This window comes from Micropterus dolomieu, linkage group LG04 (assembly GCF_021292245.1).
Source record: "Micropterus dolomieu isolate WLL.071019.BEF.003 ecotype Adirondacks linkage group LG04, ASM2129224v1, whole genome shotgun sequence".
Classification (NCBI taxonomy): domain Eukaryota; kingdom Metazoa; phylum Chordata; class Actinopteri; order Centrarchiformes; family Centrarchidae; genus Micropterus; species Micropterus dolomieu.
The window spans coordinates 23,891,262-23,906,591 of NC_060153.1; the positions used below are offsets into that span (position 1 = coordinate 23,891,262).

The 15,330-nt window shown below is 40.4% G+C and overlaps 2 protein-coding genes and 1 pseudogene across 2 annotated transcripts; 2 read left to right on the forward strand and 1 right to left on the reverse strand.

The window, feature by feature from the left end:
• The first annotated feature begins 8,487 nt into the window (after positions 1-8,487).
• On the forward strand, positions 8,488-11,240 carry LOC123969909. Its single transcript, XM_046047678.1, has 3 exons — positions 8,488-10,433; positions 10,981-11,030; positions 11,118-11,240. Exons 1-3 carry the CDS (start codon positions 9,980-9,982, stop codon positions 11,226-11,228), a joined length of 615 nt encoding a protein of 204 aa, XP_045903634.1. The 5' UTR covers positions 8,488-9,979; the 3' UTR covers positions 11,229-11,240.
• Positions 11,241-11,258: 18 nt separating this feature from the next.
• Positions 11,259-14,967, forward strand: LOC123969907 (annotated as a pseudogene).
• Positions 13,235-15,324, reverse strand: zp3c (zona pellucida glycoprotein 3c). The gene is made up of 6 exons (XM_046047677.1): positions 15,246-15,324; positions 14,406-14,589; positions 14,207-14,330; positions 14,036-14,124; positions 13,772-13,845; positions 13,235-13,508 (listed from the first exon to the last, which is right to left on the reverse strand). The coding sequence occupies exons 1-6, from the start codon at positions 15,304-15,306 to the stop codon at positions 13,345-13,347; spliced, it is 696 nt and encodes a 231-aa protein (XP_045903633.1). The 5' UTR covers positions 15,307-15,324; the 3' UTR covers positions 13,235-13,344.
• Between the last annotated feature and the right edge of the window lie 6 nt (positions 15,325-15,330).

A 15,330-nucleotide genomic window follows, 5' to 3' on the forward strand; every position in this document is an offset into this window, starting at 1 on the left:
CTATCATAGCCTCTATGGACAGATCAGTTGCTTCATTATTAATGAAGTATCTTGTATTGAATATTAAATAAATCGAGACATAAAACTACAATAAACCTCAAAAACAATGGTGCAAAAGACATAGTTACTTTATTATGTTACAAAAAATCCCGGTCCTACAGAGAAGCTTAGGGCTCTCGATGACATTTCCTAAATCGATAGATCAATCCAATTAAAAAGATGGGTGGTTGTGGAAAGGTGGGCTAGGCTAATAAGCATTAAATGAGGCATGTAAGTAAGTTTTAAAATAACATGTTGTTCCTTTTATTTTTATTTTTTGAAATTGTAACCGGATGTAACTGAAAGGTTAAGGATTTGGCTGGAATATTAATGCAGTAGCAGAAGAATACGGATTAAATAACATAGAATACGGACCAACTACTGTATGGGATAATGTTCCTCCGTGAATATTTCCTGTGCCCAATGTGGACTTGAAGCTTCTAGAGAAGAAGAAAGAATGGAGTGAAAGTAATGTGGATAATATTGGATATTTGGTTCAAGATTATGTGAAGAGGAATTATTATAATTATATGCTATTATTTACTGATGGATCAAAAGATCCAGGGACTGAACATGTAGGATCAGGAGCAAACATACCTTAGTTTGATGTAGTTATATGTAAAAGAATTAATGATAAATTATCTGTATATACAGCAGAAATGGTTGCTATTATTTTAGGGTTACAGTGGATAGAAGAGGTGAGGCCTGAGAGAGCTGTCATTTGTTCAGACTCTGCTGCAGCCTTGTATAGTTTGAATTCCAAAAAGACAGTAAGAGATGATCTGTTGATTGAAATATGTACAATAATGCTGAGAATACAAAGAGTTGGAGTTGATGTGCAGTTTGTTTGGGCCCCTGCTCATGTTGGTGTTGATGGGAATGAGAAAGCAGATGAGATTGCAAAAGCATCGTTGAAATTAAAAGATGATGAAATAATGCAAGTTCCTTTGGAAAAGGAGAGGTCAAATCATTAATTAGAAAAGCAGTGAGTGAAGTATGGCAGAAGAAGTGGGACACAGACACTAAAGGGAGACACTATTACACCATACAGAAATCAATTAAGGTGAAGGGTTTCAAAGGAAAATGTAGATGAGATGAAGTGTTTTTTTCAAGATTAAGGCTTGGACATACTGGGTTCAAATCAACGCTTTATTTAATGGCAAAATGTGTGTCTGATAAATGTGAGGTTTGTAATGTTCCTGAAAATGTCGAGCATGTCATCATGAAGTGTAATAAATATAATTCTCAGAGAAACATCTTACGTGGCAAGATATATGAATTAGGACGGGGATGGAATTTAGAAGTGATTTTAGGGATGAGTGAGGAAACAAGTAAGTGCTGCAAAGCTCTCTTTAATTTTCTCAAATCTACAGGATTAGATCATAGCATATAGCCTTTTTTTTTGGATTTAATTTTGTTTTGTTTGTTTTGTTTTGTTGAGTTTTGTTTTCTATTTATTTATTTTCATTTTGGTTCACTGAACCTGTAACCTGAAGTACTAAAACCTTGATATTACACACTCCGGTACAGTAGGTGGCGGTATGCACCTGAACAAGTTGGTTGCGACCCGCCATAAAACCCGAAGAAGAAGAAGAAGAAGAAGAGGAAGAAGAAGAAGAAGAAGAACTCTGATGGATGATGGTCCTAATCAAACAGAAAGAGCATTGGAACTATTTCACTTCCTAAAAGCCAGGGGCCTATATTGGAAAATATAGGTCAGGGGGAGCTTTAATGAAGACTGTCTTTATCACCAGTGGGAGGCAGCAATGCACAGTGCCTAGTCTGCCGGAAAGGAACAAAAGAAGAAGAAGAGGAAGAAGAAGAAGTAACCGGATGTTACGCAACGCATGATGCCAATACCAGGAAGTTCCAATACAGTCCTGTTGGCTGGACATTGTGCTCGAAGGCTGAAAATCCCTCGTTGGCCTTTTCATTTATTAACAAAGTGAAACAATCGTATTTGGTTTGGAAGAGTATGGTTCAATGTAGGATGACACAGTCTCGCTTTTACTTTGTATCCCCTGTTTGTGCTAAAATGCGTTGTTGTCGTTCTGTTAGCCGGCTAGCTAACAAGTCAGCTAACAGTTAGTTAAGGTTGTTTTGATGAATAACTTATTGTGAATAGTAACGTCAGCGGCGGCTGGACTCCAGTGCTAGTAACGTACACTGAAAGCTTAGTTTGATTTAGTCCAGTCTAATCAGGTTGTATTTTATGTGTTAGCCGTTACTAAGGAGAGTTAATGTAAATCGTGGGTAGTGCACCAGCTAGCTGGTTAGTCGACATCAAACGCGGTCGTCTTGCTTCAGCTACCGCAGGTGGGGACCGTCTGAGTTGTCCGTTGCCCCCTTTTAGTGCTGCTGCTGCTGCTGCTTTTTTATTTCATGGTAGATTGGAACCATGACTTTTAAAGGTGCATACTGCCACCTATTGTACCAGAGTATGTAGCATGAACTATGTTCGTTTGGACTACTTTTTATATCATCAAAAATATTTAAATAAATACATAAACAAAACAGATAAACAGCCTAAAAAAACACTAAATCCTATTAAATATCCCTATATTTTTCAGCTATTGTATAGCAGCTTTCTGTGTATCCTTTACCCCATCTCCTGTTGTGGCTATGAAACCTCCAAGGTTTCACTTCCTTCCTGCCTGACTTATCTTTCCTGACTTAACACCGAATAGTACATGTTCTACACTTTACTTGGACCTACATTCTAAACATTAATCTGATTGACTTTTGCCCATTAAAAACAATGTTTTATTTAACCCTGTATGATCGAACCTTAGCCTGGTTAAAACGCTCTCCTCTCTTCTGTTCCTTCTAGTCACACCCTGAGCATTAATAGATTTTTGCAAGCTGTAATATTTCCTCCCACTTTTATCCACATCCCACCTGTCCTGCCATTTCTTCATCATTTCGTTTTTGATTATCGTCTTAACCAAATAGGGATATTAGTATTCGGTGTAGGGGAGTTAAACCATGTATTTTTAAATTCCTTTCATTATGTCTTCGTTACAAATGCCATTATCTTTAAAAGAAGTATACTCTCAACACTCCTGAATAACACCCTTTGCATGGTTTTCAAGACCACATCCACGTAAGCGACTCCAGTATGTAAGCATGAGTTTATCTCTTCTCAGGTCTGAGGGCACTTCTCCCAACTCAGCCTGGATTGCTTTAATTGGTGTTGATCTAATTGCACAAATCCTCAATGCTTTGTTAGTAACTCTATCCAACTTCAGTAAGTGTGTTGTTGCTGTTGCTCCATGTATATAGCATCCCTAATCTGTTGTTGACCTTATTAGAGTCCTATAAATATAGATTAATGATTGTTTATTTGCTCTCCAGTCTTTCCCCACTACTGCTCTCATTAAATTTATGACTTTCTTCCATTTTGATTCCACCTTTTCGATGAGTATTTTCCATGTTTCCTTTTGGTCTAACCACATACCCAGATATTAAAATTTCTATATTTTGGCAATAGGTTCTGTTTGCCTATCTCCTTTTTTTCCTGGTAAATATATGGCAAGACTTAAAGATTAAAGCCCCAATTATGCGACCATTGTACTACCTTTTCTATTGCTTTCTTGATTTTACTTCTCACCCTTATGAGATCTCGTCCTCTTGTCCAGATGGCCCCATCATCTGCATACAGAGCTGACCCAATCCTTCTGTCTAGATTCATAAAAATATCATCAATCATAATATTAAATAAAACTGGACTAATAACATTGCCTTGTGGAATTCCATTAATAATTTCAAATTCTTCAGACAGTTCTGATCCCACTTGAAATGTGAAGTTAGCGAAGCCAGCGGCCATAGTTAAGTGCATCCCCAGGGCAAGAGCGGGCGACGTTGAGTCATTATTTGAAACTGCTGGCTAAGGATAAACGTAAATACAGTAAGATTGCTATTCACGTCGGTAATGACTCCCAGTTACGCCGATCGGCGGTCACTAAGATTAATGTTGAGTCAGTGTATCCATAATGCAAAAACAATGTCGGACACCGTAGTTTTCTCTGGTCCCCTGCCAAATCTGACCAGTGATGACGTATAGCCGCATGTCGTCATTTCGCTGTTGGTTGTCGAGGTGGTGTCCAGCAAACAAAGTGGGCTTTGTAGATCATTGGCAGACTTTCTGGGGAAGACCTGGTCTGATTCGGACTCCATCCATCCCACTTGGGAAGGAGCAGCTCTCATTTCTAGAAATTTATAAGTTTATAAGTGGACCAAATCCATGACAATCCAGAGTTGAAACCAGGAGGCAGAGTCGCAGTTGAAGACTAACACACTTCTCTGCTCCTCCATTTCAGGAGTTACCTAGTCAAAACCCTATAGTGATGGTTTCTGCCCCCCGACCATTGAAATTATTTAAATCAAAGGTAAACAGTAGAGGAGCTGTGCATAAAAAACCTTGTAAAAATTAAAACCACAAGTGCAATAGTGCAAAAGAATAGGAGAATTAAATGTGGATTCTTAAACATCAGATCTCCCTCCTCTAAAGGTGTAGGCCTACAAGTAAATGAATTAATATAAGATTATAATATAGATTTATTTTGTCTTACTGAAACCTGGCTGCAACCCCTCCCAGTCATATTTATACACACATTCCTCAAGGCACAGGCCGAGGACGTGGAGTTGCAGCTATCTTCGACTCTAGCCTATTAATCAGCTCTAAACCTAAACTTAAACTCTTTTGAAAGCCTTGTTCTTAGGCTTTCACACCCAAGTTGGAAATCACTGCAACCAATTCTATTTGTTATAGTGTACCGAACACCTAGTCCGTACTCTGAATTCTTATTTGAATTTGCAGAGTTTTTGTCAAGTTATTATTGCAGGGGATATTAATATTCATGTGGACGTTGAGAATGACAGCCCTAGTACTGCATTTATCTCTATTAAATTCAGAGTTCATAAATCGACTCACTGTTTTAACCACACCCTCGACCTTGTTCTGGTATATGGTATTGAAATTGAACATTTAATAGTGTTCCCACAGAATCCCTTTTTATCTGACCACTGTTTAATAACTTTTGAGTTTGTACTGCTGAACCACATGCCATTAGGCAAAGATTTCTATACAAGATGTCTGTCTGGTAGCATCTCATCTCACAGTAGGGGGGGACAATAAACGTAAAATTTCTCAAGAGAAATTTTTTTTAGGGGGACACAAATAATACAGCCAAAATTGTACTTGTATAGGATACGTGTACACAGAGAGAAGTCTTATTACTATTTTTCTGGCCAACAACACAAAGTAATAGTTGTTTAAGTGTGACTTAAGTTCATAGGTTCACCACGCGGCCACATTATCCTAAATGACGTGTGTGGCTGTGACATAGGGTTACTGTCTGTGCACACACAAACACTGTGCAGCACAGCCCTTTTGTAATGTTCAACGTGACCGGCAGAAAATAGGATATTTGACATTGCTCGGCCCCGGTTAACGGTCAGAGCAGAGTAGACGAAAAACCCCGGCCTATTTCAGTCCCCAGCTGATTGATCTGTGCATCTCTAGCTGTAGAAGATGAATTACAGTGTTATGGGATTGCGTGGTGTGTGGACAGAGAGGACCCAAATGCAGCACTCTGAGGGAAGGAGGTTTATTGAGGGAAAAAGGGAGAGGGGGACTGGGGTGGAGGGAGAGGGGGACGTCGGGGAAGCACAGGCACGGGGAACCAAGGAGACAGGGGGCCAGGGGACACAGGGGCCGAGGAAGCGAGGAGAGGCAGGGGAACCGGGAGGATGCCGTGAGGGAAGTCCGAGGAGGAGTGGGCCAGTGGATGAGCCCAGCCGAACGGAGGACGAGGGTGAGTGTACCTGGGAGGGAAACAGACAGAGAGACAAGGTTAGGGAAGACAGCGACAAGGCACAGGGTAAGTGTGAAAAAACAAGAAACATGAAAGCCTGAACGTGGGGGTGGCACCGGGTATGGAGCAACGACGATCAAGCGAGGAAGGTGTGGAGAACCGGGGTTGAAATACAGGCAGACATGAGGTGATTATTGGCAGGCGTGGCAGGCTGACGAGGTGGCTGATGGGATGCAGGTGCAGGTAGTTGGCTGGGCTCAGGAGCAGAGGGAGAGAGAGAGCACACAGGGGAGAAAACACAGGGAGGCAGGCAGAGAACAGAAAACCAAGGAAAAAAGCAGAAAAACTGATAAAAAGGAGAAAAAACCAGGACACTCACCGTCAGCCGGGCTGCCACCACAACATACTGTCCAATAAGCTGTTAAACAAGCTACCAAATAAGCTAGTTAATGTTATAATAACAGAGTGGACTCATGGAAAAATAATAGGTTATCATAACTTTTTTGTCATTATTAATTTATTAATGACTCAGCATCATCTGTATTAAAGAAAAGAATTAGTTCATCCAATGTGTAAGGTGTATAAAACAGCCAGCCTGCTTAACATTACTGGAGTTTCACAACTACTGAAGAATTTAACTGGTTTTCTGCCACCGGACTTCTGTGAGAGAGAAAGCAGGCAGTGGACCAAACCTCTGTGAGGCAAGGGAGGGGTGACTCAAAATGTTTCTAAAGTTACAACTCACTTTTATTGCGTTTGCGTATTATTATTGCGTATTGTTACTGTTATTGTTACTATTTACACAATTTTTCTAAGTATATATCATTATATTATTTGATGGTTTTTAAGGGACACCCCTCAGATAGAGGGGGACCCACCTGTGATTTCCGCCTATTTTCTGGTAGTGCTGTAGCAAGATTTAGGGATGCGATTCCATCAGCTCTAAATTCATTGTCAGGTCGCAGGATGGTGGACGACTCCTATGCAAATTTCAGTCCCTCCTAAATCAATCATCTTGTTGATAGTGCTGCAGGCTCGCTGCGAATGACACTTGACTCTGTTGCCACTATAAAAAAGAAAATGATAAAAACAAAGACGGTTAGCTCAATGGTATAATACTGAAACTCGCTAATTAAAGCAAATATCGCAGAAACTTGAGAGGAATTGGCGTTCCACCAAACTGGAAAATTCTCGTTTAATTTGGCAAGATAGTTTTAAATACTTATAGGAAGGCCCTCCGTAATGCCAGAGCAGCGTACTACTCGTCATTAATTGAGGGAAATAGGAACAACCCCAGGTTTCTTTTCAGCAGGCTGACAGTCACAGCTCTATTGAGCCATGTATTCCCATAGCTCTCAGTAGTTACGACTTCATGAGCTTCTTTAATGATAAAATTCTAACTATTAGAAACAAAATTCACCAAGACCTGCCCTTAACTGGCACCGACTTATCGCTAAACTCAGGAACCTTAGAAACAGCTGTAGAACCAGATATATGTTTAGACTGGTTTGCTTCCCTCAATCTTTACCAACTAACTTCAATAATTTCTTCATCTAAACCATCAACCTGCCTCTTAGACCCCATCCCGACTAGGCTGCTTAAAGAATTTTTACCCTTAGTCAGCACTTCTTTACTAGACATGGTCAATCTATCTCTATCAACAGGCTATGTATCACAGTACTTTAAAGTAGCTGTAATTAAACCTCTTCTGAAAAAGCCCAACCTTGATCCAGGTGTTTTAGCAAACTATAGACCGAGATCTGCCCTTCCATTTCTCTCCAAGACCCCTGAGAAAGCAGTTGCTAAAACAGCTGAGAGACTTTCTACAGAGCAATAGTTTATTTGAGGATTTTCATTCAGGATTTAGAGTTCATCATAGCACAGAGACAGCACTGGTGAAAATTACGAATGACCTCCTAATTGCATCAGATTTGTCTCTGTACTGGTTAGATTGACTGATTAGATTGACTGATTAGATCTTAGCACTGCATTTGATGCATTGACCATCAGATCCTATTACAGAGACTTGAACATTTCATTGGCATGAAAGGAACCGCTCTAAGTTTAAGTCCTGTTTATCAGATCGATTTCAGTTTGTACATGTTAATGAATCCTCCATGCACGCCAAAGTAAGTCATGGAGTTCCACAAGAATTTGTGCTCAGACAAATCCTCTTCACTTTATATATGCCTCCTTTAGGCAATATTATCTGGAAACACTCCATAAACTTTAATTGTTATGCAGATGATACTCAATTATATCCATCGATTAAGCCAGATGAAACTCTTCAGTTAGCTAAACTTCAAATGTGCCTTCAGGATGTTAAAACCTGGATGACCTGTAATTTTCTAATGTTGTCTAATGTCTCAGATAAAACTGAAGTTATTGTTCTGGGGCCTAAGCACCTCTCTCTCACCCCCAACCGGTCGAGGCAGATGGCTGCCCAACCCGAGCCATGGTTCTGCTCGAGGTTTCTGCCTCTTAAAAGGAAGTTTTTCTTTGTCTCTGTCGCCTAGTGCTTGCTCTTGGTGGGAATTGTTGGGCTTCTGTAAATAACATCACAGAGAACGGTCTAGACATGCTCTTTTATGAAAAGCCCTCTGAGATAACTCTTGTTGTGATGTGGCGCTATATAACTAAAATTGAATTGAACTGAATTGATAATACAATCACTAGTTCATTCAAATTAATTTCTGCATCCAGAGTACTTTCCTCACAATTTTTTTAATAAACACATTTCTATTTTCCTTAAGAACCTTCTCTTTATGTAGTCTATGGATATCATCTAAATGATCCCCACTATGCACACTAGCCAACTTCTTTCCCAACATATTTGCCTTTTCCTTATCTGTTATTGCCAGTATTCCATCACCCTCTAATACAGGTATTTTAGCATATACTTTGTCCCCACTCATTTTCTTCAGCATTGACCACACCTCTCCTATTTTAACTTCCCTTCTTATAGTAGAACAATAGTTCCTAGTTAGTTACTGAGTCTTTTTCTTCTGACAGTTAATTAGATTATATTGGTTCAAGTTATTTCTTAACATTTTCATTGCCCTATTTCGTTCTTTAATAGCTTCTGTACATGTATTGTTCCACAATGGGACCGTTTTCCTTTTCCCCCCAACTGACTTACATGGTATGCTATTTAATGCTGCATTCAAAATTAAATGTGAAACTTCTATGCACATTCCTCAATATCACCCTGCATTGAAATGACTCAAATGAATACAGCATATTTCTTTACATTTTTCCCAATGAGGTTTAGCAAAATCCCACTTCTTATGATTAGGCCTTTCTTGAAGATCTAATTCAACATTTATAGAACAAAATATTGGAAAATGATCACTTCCAATACTTGTACTTTCCTTTACCTTCCATTCACAAGAGTTTTCCAGATTATTATAAACGTATTAGAACGTATGTCAATTCTTGTGCAATTTCCATTATTTAAACAAACTAGTTGCCTAACATCCAGTAGTTCTTCCACTGCTTCTCCATTCCTATCAGTATGTAGTAGTAGTCTCCGCACCATATTTCTTTCCTGTTTCCTTGTCTCATTATTTCCTCTAAGATTTCTAGGCTTAATCATTTACAAGGGTTATATAAGTTGATTACCACTAAGTGCCCATCTGATTTATAAATTTCAGTAATCACACATTCTGTTTCTGTTGTAGTTCACTGATTCTTGAGAATTTGAATAAAACAGTCTTTAATTTTGAAAAGAAATAAAATGTAATATTAAGAAATCTAAATTTGTGTTTATTGTACAAAATCTCACCAATCTACCAATATGTTGGTGCAACCCCTTGATTTTGTAACTTTTTCATAAAATATGTGTTTTGCCTGTATTTACTTAGTTTTTGTCAACACCGTCAGACACAATAAAACTCCAGTTAATCTTTTTTTTAGTCTTTATTTAGTCTTATAATGATGAAGAGCTTTAAAATCATCAAAACACTGTAGAACTACAGTATGTGTTGAAGAAACAAAAGGGAAATGATGTATAGTATAAATAGAGGTCAATGAAACATTACAATTGATGTTACTATTATGTTCATAAATAGTATTCCATCCTCCTTTGAGGATGATTTGGATGTTTTTGACAACACTGTCAAACTATGTGTTACCACCATCTGACGGTGTTGACGTCTGATGGTGGTAACATGACATGCACGAGTTGTATCCGGGAGCCAGCTTGTTTTAAGAAAATAGTTATAGTTCTCTTAGTGGGACAAGTGTTTGCCAAAATCTCAAGAATCAGTGAGTTGCTATTCCTCCAAATGTATCCCATCCCTTACAAATGTTGTACATACTCCACCTTGATTTTCACCTCTATCAAACCCAACAGACTCATAACCAGGTTGCCCCCAATAGTAGACGTCTGGCGAGCTTATAAAGCTCTCTGTGGATCGGATCAAAAGCACAGGATGATGGGGACCCAGAGTAGTCCGGTCAAGAGTTACGATTATCTCCTGAAGTTTCTTTTGGTGGGAGACAGCGATGTCGGAAAGGAGGAAATCTTGGACAGTCTGCAAGACGGATCAGTAGAGTCCCCCTATGCCTACAGCAGTGGTGAGTAACTATCTCTGCTTTTGTTCAGTTGTTTAGAACGCTGTGTGGAGGGATTGATTACAAGAGCACCACTATTCTGCTGGATGGAAGGAGAGTGAAATTAGAGTAATGGTAAGAGTTTTTAGCAACACAGCGTAATGGGAATTCCAAACATATTGCATGTAACCCTGGACTCAGGGAGACTCATGTGTGATGTGGCACTGAATCTGTGTAAACGTAACAATTGAAATTTCTCTGTTCTCTGTGTTATCCAGACTTCAGGGACAATGAGTCTCTGTGGGATGATATGATTGACCCTATAAATAACAGGCTCACTCAGCTCTCCTCACTCATTCGAGCATACACGTATGCGGCGTATGAGTGTTGTTGTGAGTTCATCTGCAGAAGACAGAAAGACAGAGAAAGAAGTGTTTGCCTGAGCTGTTTCTTTGAAAACTTGAATTGCCATCACAACAGACTGATCAAATCAATAATGGCTGCAGTAGTAGTGAACAAATCCACAGCATATTGGTCTTGCTATGCTCATGTGCATTTGTTTTCACAACAGAGCAAGGCAGATTCTGCACCATCTTCAGGTCTTACTCTCGTGGGGCACAGGTTAGGATGTTTGAGAGCAATTGTGGTGGTTTTCCCACATTATGTAATTTTGTATGAATGTCAACATGTTTGGCTTTCATTCCATAGGACATACTGCTCGTATATGACATCACTAACGGCTGGTCATTTGATGGTATTGACCGCTGGATCTGGGAAATTGATGAGGAAATCCCATTCATGGTTGACAAAGAAACATGACAAATGCATGGGGTGAGGGAAAATCCTGTATATCCTTCCATCCATGAGAGAGACTATTGTCTGTTAGTTAGTGTAGCTTAGACTGAGAGATGCGGGATAGCTGTTAGAAATCCTGTTTGAGATACAACAAAATTTGGTTACATCACCTAAATATAGCAACAATATTGCTTATTTCCGTCAGCACGTCCCTGGTGTATCCAGGATCCTAGTGGGCAACCGGCTGCACCTGGCTTTCAAGCGACAGGTGCCAACAGAGTAGAGAGATGACCCCGGGGTTGAGGAATGGGATGATATCACCACAGTGGGCATGCAAAAGCATGAAGAGAGGCTGCTGAAAGGAGAAGAAAAACTGGACCATGAAATGGCACATATCCTCAAGATGACACTCCCAAGGAACGTGTTGATCGGTCTGATCAGCAAGTTACTGAAAAAGATAAAATGTCAGACTTAGATGATGTGAATGTCACAAAACAGCAATCAGAGGAAGACAATGTTGATCACAAATTACAAGAAGGGGGATATTTTATAGCAGACTTGGATCAGCAACAAAACTCCAAAAGTGAAGGTGAGACTGCTCTGAAAACATCACAAATTGACCATGAGCAAAAGGGAAATTTACAGCTGGACATGAGGAGTAAACAGGGAGAAGATGACTCTTTTACAGACCCAAGCGGACCACACAGGCAACAGGAAAAGCCCGAAGAGAAGAAAATGTTCAGCTCCAAAGAACAAGAATCACCTCTGTCACACCAAGACATAAGAAAATGAAACGACAGAGAATGCAATCACTGACTAGGAGAGGGATTACCTCTGGTACATATTCTCCATTATACGCTTCTTTAGGGAGAAATTCCCAAATGAAGAAAGAAGAAACCAGGGCCTTCCCAGTGACCTGCATGGCTGCTACCAGACAGCCACGCACTGCAGCCATTTCATTCTAAATGTATTAAGTATCATCCAATAACAAGTGGAGGGAGGATGAGTTTTTAGAGGGGTTTGCAAATGATCTATTGGATGCTATGAGGAGTGTCTGTGATAGCAATGAATGAATATAGTTTTCCGTGTCTGCTGTGGAACAACCAGGCGAGTGTCGAGCTGCTAGATATGCAAGTCTGTGGCCAAATAAAACTGGAAGAAATTAAGAAAATCCTAAATGGCTGCCACTGTCAGTCTCCCAATGCAGATGATATGGTTTGCCTGCTGCATTGTGAGACTGAGAAAGTAATGATGAAAATTACTGATGTTTGTGATGGACTTCTGTGCATGAAGAACTCCCCGTTCTTGTCAAAGTCACTGGTTACCAGATGGTTTCAGAGTGCTAACAAGCGTGGGCACTGATTTCACATAAGTATCAGCTTCAACATCTGCTACATTGATGCTCCAGTCATTTGATTTAGATCAGTGAAGAAGCTAAGCTTCAGTATGAATCCTGTGGTTAAATTCAAAACTCATGCTCATTTCTTCATTACTCCCTAATGAACTTAAATACTTACTAGACAATCCCTGACAAGCTATCTTGATAGTTTCTTTGAACACATGTCTAGACACCTGCCTGGAAACTCATGCCACAGTCAAACTCTTGAAATTACCCAGTTCCTTCACCGGAAACAGGCAGCACCGTCTGGAAGTGGTATGCTCAAGGAGGTTCATTTCAAAACTGCACTAATGCATCTGCTTTTGACCAGAGACCCATCACAGTGGAAACCCAACATTGGGACTTCCAGGCTACGGGATTTGTTGGCCTTCATGGAGAGAAGCCTTGAGAACAAGCAGTTGAACCATGCCCTTATTGGGAACCCTTTGACACAGAAAATTATTGAACTTCCTACTGAATTCACTAAAGCAGAGACTGAATCTCTTCCATCCCCTTGTGGTACACAACTGCATCTACAGAGATGCAGTGACACATTTTCAGGAAGTGCTTAGAAATGCAAACCTGCTCATACATGAATATGCTGGGCAGTGTACAGACAATGCCAGTTGCTCCATTTAAAGAGTCATAAGCATTAAGATTTTAAATTCTGCTTTTATTCTCTTCAGTCAGAGTGAATGAGTTATGTCATGATAATAGCAAGTGATCCAGTTCTCATTTAAAAATCATGTCTACATAATTCTGTCAGTAATCATTTTCCCATCGCTTTAAGTCTTCATGCTCTGCCATGTCGGGGTCAACAAAACTGAACGTGTCAAGGGAATTCATCCGAGGGTCAACCGCTGCATAGTCATCCTTGCCGCTTGCGACGACCTCCCAAGAGTGACTTGAGATCATGCCCCTAGAAGCTGTAAAAATACAAGAGGATAATTGTCAGAGTGTAGCTTTCAGTAAGGAGTCATTTTATGCTTTTGATTCTGCATGATTGTCAAGTAAGGGATGAGTACTTTTGGATTTGCATCAGTATTGCCTGTAGAAAGTGAACCCTTCAAGAATTGACTGCCTAGGAACAGCTCTGTGCCAAGTCAGGGAGCATGTCTGAAGTTACTGCATTTCATACCAAGATGTCCTCAAGACCCCTCCCCAACAGACAGACAAGTTGAAGACGTACCCTTAGGCTGTGCCAAGGAGCAGGTCGAGTCACAGCAGGTGCACACAGAGTCATCAGAGTACAGCTCCTTCCACCTAAACCATAACAGTTGTCAGCAATATTAGATGGCAAACTTGATGGACAAAGCAGATCACAGTGAGCACAGCTGGCAATACACATACTGAGTTCTTTTGGCAGTCAAGTACACATGAAACACTTCCTCCTACAAGACCTTCAAAAGCAAGCTACACCTGTGAGGTTTTACTTTAGCCAGAGTCAACTCACGTTTTGGTCGCTGGATCATAATTGCAAGCCTTTGAGCCCTGAGTTGGAGTACGTGTCCCCACAGAGATCTCGCAGTGCATGTAGAGTTGCTGAAAGACATTGAGCATTAATGGCTACATGTGTTCATTATTTGACAGCATTGAGCTCTGTACCACTACCTCTTGACAGTACCTGTGAGGAGGAAGCGGAAACGCCATTCTTGAAAATCAAGGCACCCAGACTGAATTTCTGGACCATCTCTGAGGCGCCAGCGAGGAACCTTGACTGTTCGTTCTCTTTGCCATCAATCATGCACCTGTCGAGAAGACACATTTACCTCCAACCACCAAGTGACAGGCCCATCTTATACTGGAATCATTTCAAACCTTACCCTTGGTTGTCAACGACTGTATATCGAGGATTTGAATTGGGGTCTCGGGAGGCTGTCACAAAGCACTTGTCGATGTATATCCTCTGGCCTCCCAACTGTGCAGTGCGGTCAGGTTGCGTGGCCTCAAAGTACATCGGCTCGCCCAAGGTGAAGGTTTTGGTTCCAGTGATTTCATTACCTGATGCTGTGGCAAAGTGAGGGACATCACTTGACAATAGAGACACACGGGGCTGCTGCATACATTTGCTATGCAAGGAATACATTTGGTTCCTTTAAGCTCCAGCAGAATATGCAGTGATGAGTTCTGAGTACTTGTAGAACATGCTTTAGTATTTTATGCTGGCATATTTTGAGTACACTTACAAATGCTTGACAGATCAGGTGCTAGGGTGCCTTTTCTAAAATGGTAAATATTTGACTCCAGGGTTTGTCTAGCTTTGGATTCATTTTGAACACAGCTTCCCATTTGTGTCAATTACAGGTGTGCATTTAGCTCCCCATGTAATCCTTGTCCACACAAGTTTTGTCAGACATCTTTGTTGCCCATTAAAGAACCTGATTTATACCACCTCAGAAGTATGTCATCATCCACATTAATCTCACCATGTTACAAAACTAAGGATAATGTACATTTTGTAGCGCTCCCTCTTCTGTCCAAGTTGCACATCTATACTTGGAGCAGCACTTTCCTAGCCTGGTTAAGTTTAGAAATGTGCATTTGCAAGTTACCACTCTTTTCTGCACTTCAAAGCTCCTAATTAAAAAAAAAGAGCAGCTTCTGATAACAGGCCTTGTGCTGAAAATACTGGGTGACAGTGCATTTAAAATATGGGAACATACCATCTTGAGGAGTAAGGGTGAAACTAGTTTTAGGTTGGAGTCGTTTGAAAACTGCACCCATGCGATCAGGATAGAAGCCAACTTT

Bases quoted from the DNA above. Each gene is read 5' to 3' on its own strand.
- LOC123969909 (XM_046047678.1), top strand. From the start codon at position 9,980: ATGTGTTACCACCATCTGACGGTGTTGACGTCTGATGGTGGTAACATG. The intron at 10,434-10,980 runs GTGAGTAACTAT...TTTTCACAACAG, and splicing joins CCCCTATGCCTACAGCAGTG to AGCAAGGCAGATTCTGCACC. The intron at 11,031-11,117 runs GTTAGGATGTTT...TTCATTCCATAG, and splicing joins CTTACTCTCGTGGGGCACAG to GACATACTGCTCGTATATGA.
- zp3c (XM_046047677.1), bottom strand. From the start codon at position 15,306: ATGGGTGCAGTTTTCAAACGACTCCAACCTAAAACTAGTTTCACCCTT. The intron at 14,125-14,206 runs GTACTGTCAAGA...AATGTCTTTCAG, and splicing joins TTTCCGCTTCCTCCTCACAG to CAACTCTACATGCACTGCGA. The intron at 13,509-13,771 runs GTACGTCTTCAA...GTATTTTTACAG, and splicing joins CTCCTTGGCACAGCCTAAGG to CTTCTAGGGGCATGATCTCA.